At 36.7% G+C, this 14555-nt stretch overlaps 1 protein-coding gene across 2 annotated transcripts in view; it reads right to left on the bottom strand.

The window, feature by feature from the left end:
- Positions 1–14555, bottom strand: part of LOC149777140 (ARF GTPase-activating protein GIT2-like) — a 182920-nt gene that overhangs the window by 11289 nt on the left and 157076 nt on the right. For both annotated transcript variants that reach the window (XM_089941832.1, XM_089941831.1), the window contains exons 16-20: positions 13834–14022; positions 7062–7133; positions 5120–5232; positions 3372–3551; positions 118–181 (exon numbers count right to left, since the gene is read on the bottom strand). In XM_089941832.1, the coding sequence (XP_089797958.1) occupies positions 118–181; positions 3372–3551; positions 5120–5232; positions 7062–7133; positions 13834–14022 (618 nt within the window). The remainder of the gene's footprint in view (positions 1–117; positions 182–3371; positions 3552–5119; positions 5233–7061; positions 7134–13833; positions 14023–14555) is intronic.

A 14555-nucleotide genomic window follows, 5' to 3' on the forward strand; every position in this document is an offset into this window, starting at 1 on the left:
CCATGGTAAAGTCTATTAAACAAGGTCAGAGTGTATAATAAAGCACGTATCATTTCTTGTAGTATAATAAAATGCAGATAAAAGGGTAAGTTGCTCTAAATTTGCTGCTATACTGACCTGTGGGAATAGTGTTGCCATCTCTAATACTGCTGCATGAATCTTCTCTGAACAAGGGCCATAACTGTCAAAGCAAAATGACAATAAATGGACATGTACTTATGAACTCAGCAACAAAGAACAAAGAAAAATCACCTTGGAATCTGATGCTGAATGAATAAAACTTCTGGTCTTTAAACAACTCTGAAAAGGATTATACACTTGTACTTTGTGAACTTGTATTTTCTGTACTGTCTGTAATTTTTGGTACACCCATTTGTAATTTGCATACTGTAAAAATATATCAAATCTTGTGATATATTCATCAATATCCAAATGTTCCTAGCATATAGTCTGAAAATTTGTTGTCACATGGTCATGTGAATAAAGAAGAAATGGGGACAGAGCTGACTGTAGCAAAAAGGGCTCAAAACAGATTCCAATAATTGGGAGAAGTGACTTCTATCTTCCAGAAGAAAAAGGATGAGAATCTGTGGGAGAAATAATACAGGATCCATTCTAGAACAGAATATTTTGTGCAAAGTCTCTCCTCCATTTGCAAAAAAGGGGACAATTTCTAAACAAAGGAGAGATAACAAAAATGAAGGTAGGGCTTGAAAAACAATTTGTGCAATTTTCATGCATCTGTCTGTTTTTTGGCATTATTGTTTTTAATAAGCATGAATCCTGCAATTTCTTTTCCTTGAATATACCCTGATAAGCAACTATAATTTTCAGATGTAAATAGAAATGAATTTTATTAATTTAAAATATAAAATAATAATATCAACTGTGGTCCACAGAAATGTTTTTGTATGATAGACACAAAATACTCTGATAATGGTTTGTGAATTTGTCACAAGGTTAGTTGCTGTTGTTGTTGTTGTTGTTCTAGGGATTAACGCCATTTTTCAGCACAAGATAGGCTATACATGGTGGCCAGTATAACTGGTGGAGGAAGAACCCTGGAAAACCCAGGGAAGAACCACCGACCCACGAGAACCTACTGGCAGGCTTTCCCACATACCCACGCTAGCCAAACCTTGGACTCGAACTCACGCAGACAGAGGTGAGATGGCAGTGGTCTGGAATGGTGAGCGCTTTAGACCACTCAGCCACTCGGGGCCCCCACAAGGTTAGTTAGTTAGTTAAAACCTTGCTTGCTTGACCCTCAATAGTTTCTTATTTACATCATTTGGAAACAAGCACTTGTTGGAATATATTGGATGTTAACCTAGAGATAGCAGTATTATGGCAGTGATCATCTTTCCATGTCAATACTATCTCAACAGGTCACCCAGATACATAAAACAACCCAAGCAAGGCAGTAGAAGATTATAATGGACAAATGCTTTAATCTCAATCATACACATGCTTTTAAATGGACTTATAAGAGGGTGTTTGTGTGCTACATGAGTCCAAAATATATATGTGAGGCCTCATAAGACCCTAGAGTACATTTACACTGAAAAGATGTATCAGGGACATAGAATCCCTTATCAATGAGAAATCCACCGTCATGAATCAAAGCTAGGGTTTACTATGGGTTGTCTCAACATCAGCACGTGAAATGAAAAAAGACATGCTTTATGAAAAAGCGATTTGCCTGCCTAAAAAGTGATTCTTTTTTTGCTTTTTTGGCCACTTGTTGAGCAAGAGTAACAAAAGCTAATAATCTTTAAATCAAATAAACGTGACTGATTTGGAGCTCAACTCTTCATTCAAGTAAAAATGTATAGAACTCTATTGACACCACTACAATAATAAATGGATAATTATAAATATTCCATGCAATGCAGTTTTGTCTTCTTTGCACAGGCTAACGTGCATGTGTTACAGTAACAAATCTCATGTCACATGATGTCAGCATACACGTATCACAAAAAAGCTGGTTGTGCTTGTATCCTAGGTTTTGCCATTTGACCTTAACTTTTAGTTATTTTCCAAGTACAACACTCACACAATTCCTGGCTCTTCATTAAATCACAGTTCCTGTTATAAGGCCAGTAATGTCATGGATTGTGTTTCATTATGTGAAAGCAAAATTATATGTATCATGCTGCATTATGATGCAGTCTCACTATAAAGTTGTATACTCCATAGCTTCATTGGACAGCATCATGAGGGAATACTGTATCATGTACTTCATTATAAGGTAGGGTCATTGGGTGGTCAAGTGGTCTAAGGCACTTGCCTTCAAAGATCACATTCTGACCGCTCCAGTGGCATAGTGGTTAGAGCATCTGCCTCGGATGCAGGAGGTTGTGGGTTTAAACCCCCATCAAGTCATAGCAAGGACTTATAAAAATGGTATTAACAGCTGCCTCGCTAGGTGCTCAGCATTAAGATGTTAGTGTTAGGACTGGTGGGCCTGGTGTCAGGATAATGTGACTGGGTGGGACATCATCTTACATGTCTGTGGGATGATGCCCCAGTGCTAGACATCACTATGAACTGCCACACTGCAGACATCATAGTGACACGACTAAAAATTGTTAAAGAAGCGTTAAAAATCCAAATCACACACACACACACACACACACACACATCACATTCTAATCTCTATCCTCATGGGTTCAAGGCTTGGCTCAGCCATTGTTAGCATTTGAGAAATTTTGCCAGTAGGAACAAAATCAATTATTACAAGGTAGTCAAATCATAAGGCAGCATAATCCATGGTTCCCAAGAAGAGCATTATAATGAGGGAGTACTGTATCATGTACTTTATTTTAAGGTAGTCTCACTATAAGGCAGTATACTCTATGATTCCCATGGAAAGAATTATAAAGAGGGTGTACTGTATAAATACTTCAGAGGACTATGTGAAAAAGTAAAGATAAAAAGCTAAGTAAAAATCTTTGAGGATCATATAGGGTGTGGATGTCTGTCTGTCTGTTCAAGTGGATGGATGAGCACGCACAAGGATGCCAAAGTGATTGATACATTTTGCTTCTGTCAAGCCAGGCTCAACAATACATTACAGGCAATGCAGTATAGTGTATGACAATATTTAACATAAAAATAAAAATAAGTATTATTCAGTAGCTGTACACAATGATGATTCTGTAACAAATTTTCATAGATACAACTGTGTACATGTTTTTTTTTGTTTTATTTTTTTGGAGCTGAGTGCACATAAAGAGGTTTATTAGTTGTGGTGTTTTAGTCACTCATACATTTATGTATTGTAATGGAGAAAAGCATAAATTATAAATCATTAAAAGTGATCAATCATCTGACTTGTACATAACAATAATAACAAAATCAGAATTTACCAAACATGTTTTCCTTCTTGGGCTGATACAAGCAGCTCCTGAATTTTCTTGGTGATCTTTTCTGTTTTTCCAATTAGAGCTTCTAGGGTAGGTAACTGTTCCTTTCCTTCCATTTCTATTGTGGATCTATGACTAGGACTGGAGGACAGTTCTCTGTGTCCACTTATCTCATCAACTGAGCTGTAAGTGAAAAAAATGTTGTATCCCCAAGCTTATTTCATCTAGCTTGTTGGTGTTTCTTTTTGGGTTTAATGCCATTTCTCAGCACAAGATACGCTATACATTGTGGCCAGTATAACTGGTTGAGGAACAACCCAGGAAAACCTCGGTAAGAACCACCAACCTATGGGAAACTACTGGGAAGTTTTTTTCACATTCACACATTGACCAAACCTGCAGACAGAAGTGAGGCAGTGATTTGTAAAGGACAGCACTTTAGATCACTTGGTGACCGCTCTGGTGGCCTAGTGGTTAGAGCATCTGCCTCAGATGCAGGTTCGATATCCCACTGAGTCATACCAAAGACTTATAAAAAAAATGGTACTAACAGCTGCCTCACTTGGTGCTCAGCATTAAGAGGTTAGTGTTAGGACTGGTTGGCCTAGTGTCAGGATAATGTGACTGGGTGGGACATCATGCTACATGTCTATGGCATGATGCCCCAGTGCTAGACATCAATATAAACTGTCACACTGCAGACATTGTTGTGATATGACTGAAAAATTGTTAAAGCTATGTTAAAAATTCAAACCACATGCACACAGACCACTTGGTCACCTAGGGACCCTCCACCTAGCTAAGAACCTTACCAAGTGATTAAAAACTATGAACTCTGGACTATAAAGAACTGAATATGGAAAACATCAATAAAATCAACCATGTACATACCACATCTGTTCATGTATAAATCGGGTCCAACTGCAAATAACACACACCCTGATCTACTGGCACATCATGCAACAGCAGATCAGTGTCTACTGAATAGGAATAACTGCAAGGACCCAGATCTGAGGGCTCATTATGTCAGGGCAGATCTGGATCTATGAAGTTTGCAGACGAAAATAATCTATAAGCATGCATATATGGTATGCCATATGTGAAGCTCCAAACCAAACCACATCCATTCAATCCCTCAATGACCTTTGTAAAGGAGAATTGGTAGTGAACAATCAAGTTTCATGCAGAATCCTTTTTTACTTCTATATTATAAACAAAGATAATGTATGCCAATTGAAACAAAAAATATAAAATATTAAACTTTCAAAATACTGAAAAGATTTCTCTGTTCTCATGTTAAGAATATTTTGCATTCGTGGTACAGTTGTGCTTCATTAAGAAGCCCCTGTAGTTCTTCCTAAAATGGGGAGTGATTATGGGTCCCATTAAATTGGCCTAGTTTTTAATTGCAACACACTTAATTAACTCGAGTTTAACTGATGACAACCAATTAAATGTTATACAATTTCCTTTAAAATTAAATATACTCACTTATAAGTCAGGTCCTACACAGATTCGGATCTGACATTATAAAATGTGCCAGCAGATCAGAGGTCTATAGTGTTTGTTCTGATGATTAATCCCAACAAACTGCACAGACCCAGATCTGCTGGTGCATTATTTGATGGCAGATCTAGGTCTGTGCTGGTTTCAGTTGAATCTGCCTTATAAGTGAGTATTTATGGCAGTGAGTATTTATGGAAACAAATATTTATGGAAGCATATTTATGGAAATGTATGCAGTTTCTTACTATGCAGAATTCCTGTTATCAAGTGGCACAGATCTGGGAACATCGTAAGTTGTCATGGAGTTAAACTCGCCACTTCCTTGTGACAAGGATGAACCAGATTCAGTACTGGAAGACTGCAATGAGATGAAATTATATAAACACTGAACAAAGGTTTCAAAACACTCAATTGTAAAACACATCTAGCTGAAAATTACCATACATACTTTCATATAAGTTGTATCTAATGGCAAAATGTATAGACTGAGATCTGCAATCACATGACGTGCCAGCAGATCTCAGGCTATGCAGTTTGTTACGAGTAATCTGTAACTCAACACAGATCCTGATCTGGTTATTATGTATGGCAGATAATGGTCTATGTTGGTTGCATCTGACTTCCAAGCAAATACATACAGTAGTGTTTTGCATACAAAAAGAATACTAAAAATTATATTTTTGGCTAATTATATATTTGTGACTGAATTCAGCATTTAAGTGACAGAATATGTATGCAAGTAACCAAACACTTGATACTCTGATCATGTCTGCAATGAAGTTTCCTCGCCAAATTTGATGAAATATATTTATAAACTAAAGTTATCTTATGTCCATCTATATAATTATTTGTTTGTTTTGCTGCTGGTAGTGAAAAATATACAAATTACGGTTTTTGTTTTATTGCTCTTATGCCAGACCTTTCACTAGATAGACAAATGAGACAAAGGTAGACAGGCAGAGACATAGAGACAGACTGACAGACAGACAGACAGAGAGATAGACAGACACAGACAGACAGACAAACAGACAGACAGATAGATAGATCCATGTATATAACTTTATCATGAAACAGTAGATATATTGGCCTCTGTTAAGTCTTATTTGTTTTCAAATGGTAATTAGTGCTGCATTGAAAGAAGACTGTCTCAATGGGACTAAAGCTCTATTTAAAGAAGACTGCCTCAATGGGACTAAAGCTCTACTGATCGAAAAAATGTCCAGGAATTCAAAATAAACAATTTCTCTCTTTTGACTGCCAAGTGTTGAAATCATCTAAGATATTCAGCAATAACAAGATTTTCAAATTTGCTGCTGTGGTGGACATACTGGTTGTCAGATTCACACCATTTTCATTTAGGAACAACAAGAAATCATAAGAAGTCTTCTAGTGAAAACCCAATGTTTATATGACTTTACATTTTGGAGAAGTAATAATAACAAGATTTTTAAGATGGCTGTCATGGTGGCCATATTGGATATCAGACTGGCATCATTTCCATTTAGGAAACAGCTAGACATCATATGAAGTCTGCTGAGGGAAGTACAATATTGATATGTCTGATAAATTGTGATCTTTACCTAAAAATTAGTAATAAACACAACCTTAATTAAATATAAGATGGCAATAACATGGAAATTCTTATTAGCAGAAAAACTTTTAACAGCCAAGCCAAAATAAATATACACCAGTATGAATTCAAAAAATGATGTATTGTGCAACTCTAAGGTGACAAATACAAAAGTATTCAGTGAAGAAATCAAAAAATTCTTTTAGATGCATGATAACTATATTATATAATTATTTAGACTTCAAGAATTAATTTATTATTACTGGACAATTGTTGAATCCTAATAAAATGGGTTCCACTTGTGTTTGAAATTACCAAATATACTCATTTATAAGTTTGGTCCAACTACACTCAACACAGACCCTGATAAGATGTTGCTTAATGCAATAACCGATCAGGGTCTGTGTTGTTAATCCTAAAAAATTTCATGGACCCCAATCTGCTAGTGCATGATACAATGGCAAAGCCGGGTCCATGCATAATACTTAAGAATGCTAGTAAATAGTCACTTTAGATCTGAAGACGAAATTAATATAGTGTTATGATCCCCGAAGAGAATATCAACGTGTGATGAACATTTGAAGCAGCATAAATTTAGAAATGTATAAAACAGTTACCGTAGTGGTGACTCTTGGGTCTTCTGACTGTGTTTGGGACTGGATTGGGTATAAGTCATCCTTTGAGCGACCCTGAAATAAGAAATTAAATTAAGCGTTTATACTTTAAGATATTTTGGGCAAGACCAAAGACGAATGGGGTGAGTTGTCAACATCGATGCTAGTATTGCCTACATAAGGTTTTCACCATGTCAGTATACTGCATCATGGTCTTATGAGAAATGGTATATTAAATTTAGTTACATTTTTTGCCACCTCCACTCCATCCAACAATGCAAGCTGCACAAAATATACTGGATACAGTATCTAAACTAGAGCTATTAGTGAGAAGTAGATATCAAAGGACCCTGCCCTCCATAATTTACAAAGCAGGGCCTTTAAACAGAAGAACTTCTGTTGAGAAACCAGTGTTTGGAGATATTATGCATTAATGGGCCATAACCCTTCAAAATAATGATGATGTGGAATGCGGAAATCCAATCATCAATATAACGATTTGTCTGGAATTCAGTGCATTAAAGGTCTCAATATAATGGTACATAATAACATTGGCTGAAATGTTATTTTTCTAAGTAAAGTTAAGCTGTGCATAGAAAATTTATGATAATGGGCAAATCAGGGGCCATAACTCTTCTAAATGATAATGTAGCATGCTTGAAATTAAACTCATTCAAGGTCTCATCAAAGCTATATGCCAACTCTTGCTGAAAAGCAGCAAAGCTGAGTAAACTTATGTTCAGACATGTCAAGTCCTTCAATTTGGTCACAGCAGCTCCAACAATTAGGCCATCCTTTGAAGAAAAATCTGAGCTCAAATAATAAAAACAAACCTCCCAATATTTCTGCTTTCTTTGACATTTTTGTATCATGAAGATGTCTCTTTGTCATAGTGCATTTGTTGATTAGGAAAACATTAGATTGATGGAGCAAATGGAAATCTCTTGATTCTATTAGTTGAAAATTAATTAACCATTACATTTTTGTTGGTCAAATTTAAAATTGGTTTTTTGCCTGTATTGTTTATGTTAAGTCATTCGCTTCTTTGTTTGAGTCATAAAGTCAACTGCTGGCTATTAATTCTTAGATATTTCACAAAATACCATATCCCGAGTATGATCTGTAACCAGAACCAAAAAAAGAGCACAAACAGAAATTATGTGACAAGTACACAGAAGAATTTCCTGGCATCATAATATCTAGACTTGGTGATAAGTTTGCATTTTGCACTTGGTGTAAGACTGATGTTAGGATAGCTTGTGGTAAATAAAAGTTTAGGACACACAATAAAACTTCAAAACACAAGAGCTATACACTTTTTCATGAGAATTATAGCTGTATTCTAAAGCTCAAAAGCTTTTTTCTTCAGCTGGAAATAATCTGTCAGTTATAAATGCAGAAACAGTTTTCACAAACTTTCTTGTCAAATTTAGTCTACTGCTTGCCACTGCTGACAAAGCCAGGCCTATGTTTCACACGATGTTTCCAGATTTGGCTATTGCCAAGAAAACACTGCTGACAAAGCCAGGCCGATGTTTCACACGATGTTTCCAGATTCAGCTATTGTCAAGAAAACACTGCTGACAAAGCCAGGCTGATGTTTCACACCATGTTTCCAGATTTGGCTATTGTCAAGAAAACACTGCTGACAAAGCCAGGCCTATGTTTCACACCATGTTTCCAGATTTGGCTATTGTCAAGAAAACACGTCTGACAAAGCCAGGCCTATGTTTCACACGTTTCCAAATCTGGCTATTGCCAAGAGAATACAGCTCTGCCAGAACAAAACCCACTACAATTATTGGTAAAGGAAGCTGTGTCTTCATGATGCTCCATCCAATATTGCAACAGATAGTAAGATTTAAGTGATAGAAAGCCGTAACCCACTGTGCTTTGTGCTTGTAAACCAGTGTTTGGAAGTGGAATCAGATTTTTACTTTCATTGCCAGAAATGAGAGTGGATAAAACTGGTGAAAACATCTTCAGGTAAACATACCAAAATGTTTGTGTTTTTCCTAATGTAATCTCTTGCTTAGTTTAGCATCTGTAATTCACTAATTGAATTATTAAAGGTTTCTTATTACCCAGCCACCCATCATTCTCACATGTGCTTTGTTCCTGGAGTATTAAAAACTTTTAATCTGACAGATAAATGCAAATACATTTATTTTTGTAAACTGAAAATTTCAAACAGGAACTTCCTGTGGGCTTTCATATTATTATATTTTTATGGCATGCATGCATTGATTGTTAATATTGTTATGACAATGTGGTAAAAGCATAGAAGACCAATGCTAAACACATTTTAAACACATTGTAAAACAAGAAATATAATAAGAATATTTGTATAAAAATTTTTTTTTTACAGGATCATGACCATGAACTTGAGTGTCTAAACATATCCTGGGAAAACTCTGTCAGGTTTACCTCAGATATTGCCAGTGTAATGAGTGGTTGCCACAAAGGTGTTGTCAAGTTTATTTGAGATAAACAGCCAGGTGTATACTTCCATGATCGTGCTTGTCATCTGCTGTACCTTGCTGCTCAAAACAAGCTTTCAAATAATTTAGAAAACTTCCTAGTAGATGTTAACCTCTACCTGATAAGAATTCTATACCAGTTGGTGAAAATACAGCAGATGTCCAGTGTTCCTACTCAAAATGTCACCAAACATGTATCAACAAGATATTCCTCTCTAGATCAGTGGGTCCCAACCACTGAGCTGTGAGGACATTCTGGAGGGTTGCAGAGGGTTGGGAGGATTGTTTTGAGGGTGATAAAACTTGTCAAAATGTGGAAACAAAGTCGTGAGGCTCAGAAAAAGTATTTTTTTTTTTTGTGGCCAGAAAAGTTGGGAACCAATGCTCTAGATGAATCTTGGGAGACTACTACATTAATAAGAGCCATTATACAAATTTTTCTCGAATGAAATGAAGGAAAAGATGTTGCTTGCTACAATGAAATCATGGAACAGGATCTTACAGTTATCATCTTGCATGTTTGCTACTCCCAGCAAGTCTTCTACTGTCAGAGGAAACATGTCTTCTACTGCCACAACATGCAAATACAGTAATGCTACAACAAGCAAGTCTTCTACTGCCACAACATGCAAATACAGTACTGCTACAACAAACAAGTCTTCTACTGCTATAACATGCAAATACAGTACTGCTACAACAAACAAGTCTTCTACTGCTATAACATGCAAATACAGTACTGCTACAATGAACAAGTCTTCTACTGTCACAACATGCAAATACAGTACTGCTACAACAAGCAAGTCTTCTACTGCTATAACATGCAAATACAGTACAGCTATAACAAACAAGTCTTCTACTGCTATAACATGCAAATACAGTACTGCTACAACAAGCAAGTCTTCTACTGCTATAACATGCAAATACAGTACTGCTACAACAAGCAAGTCTTCTACTGCCACAACATGCAAATACAGTACTGCTACAACAAACAAGTCTTCTACTGCTATAACATGCAAATACAGTACTGCTACAACAAACAAGTCTTCTACTGCTATAATATGCAAATACAGTACTGCTACAGCAAACAAGTCTTCTACTGCTATAACATGCAAATACAGTAATGCTACAACAAACAAGTCTTCTACTGCTATAACATGCAAATACAGTACTGCTACAACAAGCAAGTCCTCTACTGCCACAACATGCAAATACAGTACTGCTATAACAAACAAGTCCTCTACTGCCACAACATGCAAATACAGTATTGCTACAACAAGCAAGTCTTCTACTGCCACAACATGCAAATACAGTACTGCTACAACAAACAAATCTTCGACTGCCACAACATGCAAATACAGTACTGCTACATCAAACAAGTCTTCTACTGCCACAACATGCAAATACAGTACTGCTACAACAAGCAAGTCTTCTACTGCTATAACATGCAAATACAGTACTGCTACAACAAACAAGTCTTCTACTGCCACAACATGCAAATACAGTACTGCTACAACAAACAAATCTTCGACTGCCACAACATGCAAATACAGTACTGCTACATCAAACAAGTCTTCTACTGCCACAACATGCAAATACAGTACTGCTACAACAAGCAAGTCTTCTACTGCCACAACATGCAAATACAGTACTGCTACAACAAACAAGTCTTCTACTGCTATAACATGCAAATACAGTACTGCTACAACAAACAAGTCTTCTACTGCTATAATATGCAAATACAGTACTGCTACAGCAAACAAGTCTTCTACTGCTATAACATGCAAATACAGTAATGCTACAACAAACAAGTCTTCTACTGCTATAACATGCAAATACAGTACTGCTACAACAAGCAAGTCCTCTACTGCCACAACATGCAAATACAGTACTGCTATAACAAACAAGTCCTCTACTGCCACAACATGCAAATACAGTATTGCTACAACAAGCAAGTCTTCTACTGCCACAACATGCAAATACAGTACTGCTACAACAAACAAATCTTCGACTGCCACAACATGCAAATACAGTACTGCTACATCAAACAAGTCTTCTACTGCCACAACATGCAAATACAGTACTGCTACAACAAGCAAGTCTTCTACTGCTATAACATGCAAATACAGTACTGCTACAACAAACAAGTCTTCTACTGCTATAACATGCAAATACAGTACTGCTACAACAAGCAAGTCCTCTACTGCCACAACATGCAAATACAGTACTGCTACAACAAGCAAGTCCTCTACTGCTATAACATGCAAATACAGTACTGCTACAACAAGCAAGTCTTCTACTGCCACAGCATGCAAATACAGTACTGCTACAAGTCCTCTACTGCCACTACATGCAAATACAGTACTGCTACAACAAACAAGTCTTCTACTGCTATAACATGCAAATACAGTACTGCTACAACAAACACGTCTTCTACTGCTATAACATGCAAATACAGTACTGCTACAACAAACAAGTCTTCTACTGCCACAACATGCAAATACAGTACTGCTACATCAAACAAGTCTTCTACAGCTATAACATGCAATTACAGTACTGCTACAACAACCAAGTCTTCTACTGCTATAACATGCAAATACACTACTGCTACAGGAAACAAGTCTTCTACTGCCACAACATGCAAATACAGTACTGCTACAGGAAACAAGTCTTCTACTGCCACAACATGCAAATACAGTACTGCTACAACAAGCAAGTCCTCTACTGCCACAACATGCAAATACAGTACTGCTACAACAAGCAAGTATTCTACTGCTATAATATGCAAATACAGTACTGCTACAAAAAGCATGTCTTCTACTGCTACAACATGCAAGTCTTTTACTGCCACAAATGATTTTTCTTTAATTTTTATAAAGTTCATTTGCTAAACAAAGGTGTACGAGGGTAAATGAAAATAAAATGTCTGAAACATCTATTTACATCAAGGACTTTTGTATCTCCAAACATAAACAAATACACTAGGTTGCACCATTTTCTAACACAACCCACCTCCACTTTATGTGCTGTTGCACCTCTGCCACTCATCCATGCTCAGATTATATTTTCTCAGATGCTGACATCTCTGTATATTGCAGAAACCAAAGTCAGGAGGAGTGACAATCAGGAACCATAACTCCCATAAATGAGGCTGTGGAATGGTGGAAATCAATTTCACTCAAGAAGTCATAAATCTGAACCAATCTACCAAATTTGGTTGAAATGTTTTTAAAAAAATTGGTGATGTTAACTTGTAAAAACCAAAGTCAAGAGAACAAGCAATCAGGGACCATAATACTTAGAAATGAGATTAAATGCACAAAAGGAACATGTGAATAGTTACAGTGCCAGTTAGGGGCAATGAGTGGCCAAGTGGTCTAAAGCGCTCTCCATTGTAGATCACTGCCATCTCACCTCTGTCTGCGTGAGTTCGAGTCGCAGACTCGGCTAATGTTGGTATGTGAGAAAGCCTGCCAGTAACTTCTCGTGGGTCATTGATTCTTCCCGGGGTTTCCCAGGGTTCTTCCTCCACCAATTATACTGGCCGCCATGTATAGCCTATCTTGTGCTGAAAAATGGCGTTAAACCATACAAGAACAACAACAACAACAACAACAACAGTGCCAATTACAAGCATCCCTCCATTTAAAGATATGAAGTTAATTGTGAAGGGCCAGAACTATATTTTCAAAACTGAGCTGACAACACAAAAGTCATAAAAGAAACGTCTAGGTCTTGATACAGTGTACACAATAAATTGAATTAGAATATGCTTGTTACAGCATTGTAGATTTATTACAGATTGAAAAAGGTCAATAACTCCATCAAAACTGGACCTGAAAGATGAAATCTTAAAAGGTACAACTACATGTAAAATAGCAATTCACCTACCAACTAATATTCTTGTTACAAGCAACATCCCATGCGAAAATATCAAGTACACTGTTAAGGTCCATAACTCTAGTCAAAAACAGTTTATGACGCAAAACTCATTATGAGCCAATTTAAATACCAAACTGTTTCAGAATATGTTGTGTGGTTGTTGAGCTATGCTGGTTACAATGATCGGCAGTAGTGGAGATCAAATACTGATAGGGAAATGGCAATAACTCTATCAAAACTGGACCCAAAAAGATGAAGCCTTTAAAAGGCAAACTGACAAGTAATAAGTAATTCAAGTACAAATTATGTGTATGAGAAGCTGGGCTATGCTGGTTACAAGTATGGATGGATGGATGGATGAATAGGGTTCCTGCATCTCAGTGTGGGGGTCTATTAAGCTCCAGAGGCCTACTGACCTTTTGTGCTCTACTGGACACACGCTGATGATCTCTTGGTTCAAACATCGACTGGGGGCGACTCTGCCGAGGTGTACGTGTTTGGACTACGGTCCCATTCTGTGGACTCTCTGGACCATTTGGAAGCCCTCTGCCCATAAGGTGTTGCTGCTCTTTAAGCATGGAGTTCTCTGATATTAAGGCATGGACCTGAAAAAGAATAGATTATTACAGTCTATATTAAAGTCTTAGATAGGTGGTAACAAACAACACTGATACACACATGACATGCAAGCAGGTGTCTGTTCCCTAATGATATTATGCTTCAACTGGTAAATAATGACCCCCTGCATATCAGTTGCCATGACAACAGGTAATGTCAATAAATATTATGCATGAACCATGTCAATGTGATGTTACCATGTATCATAGATGAAGTCTTTCTCTAATGAATTAAATCACCTGAGATATACTGTATTTACAGTAAAACCTGAATGGTAAACCTATTTGCATATTTATGATATTAGCAAAGTTCCTATGTAAATGTTCTTAACATGCACATATTGAGAACAAAGCTTTTCATTGTACAAGTATGAGTGAAATTGCAATATGTTTTACATGTCACCTAGATTTAACAGTTTATTTTTACAAAAATAAAGTATATATACTCATATATAGGTAGAGTCTAACTATGAACAGCACAGACCGAAATTTGCTGTTGCATAATGTTCTGGAAGATCTGG

The sequence above is a fragment of the Sinohyriopsis cumingii genome, chromosome 18 (genome assembly GCF_028554795.1).
Source record: "Sinohyriopsis cumingii isolate HCF-2022 chromosome 18, ASM2855479v2, whole genome shotgun sequence".
Lineage (NCBI taxonomy): Eukaryota > Metazoa > Mollusca > Bivalvia > Unionida > Unionidae > Sinohyriopsis > Sinohyriopsis cumingii.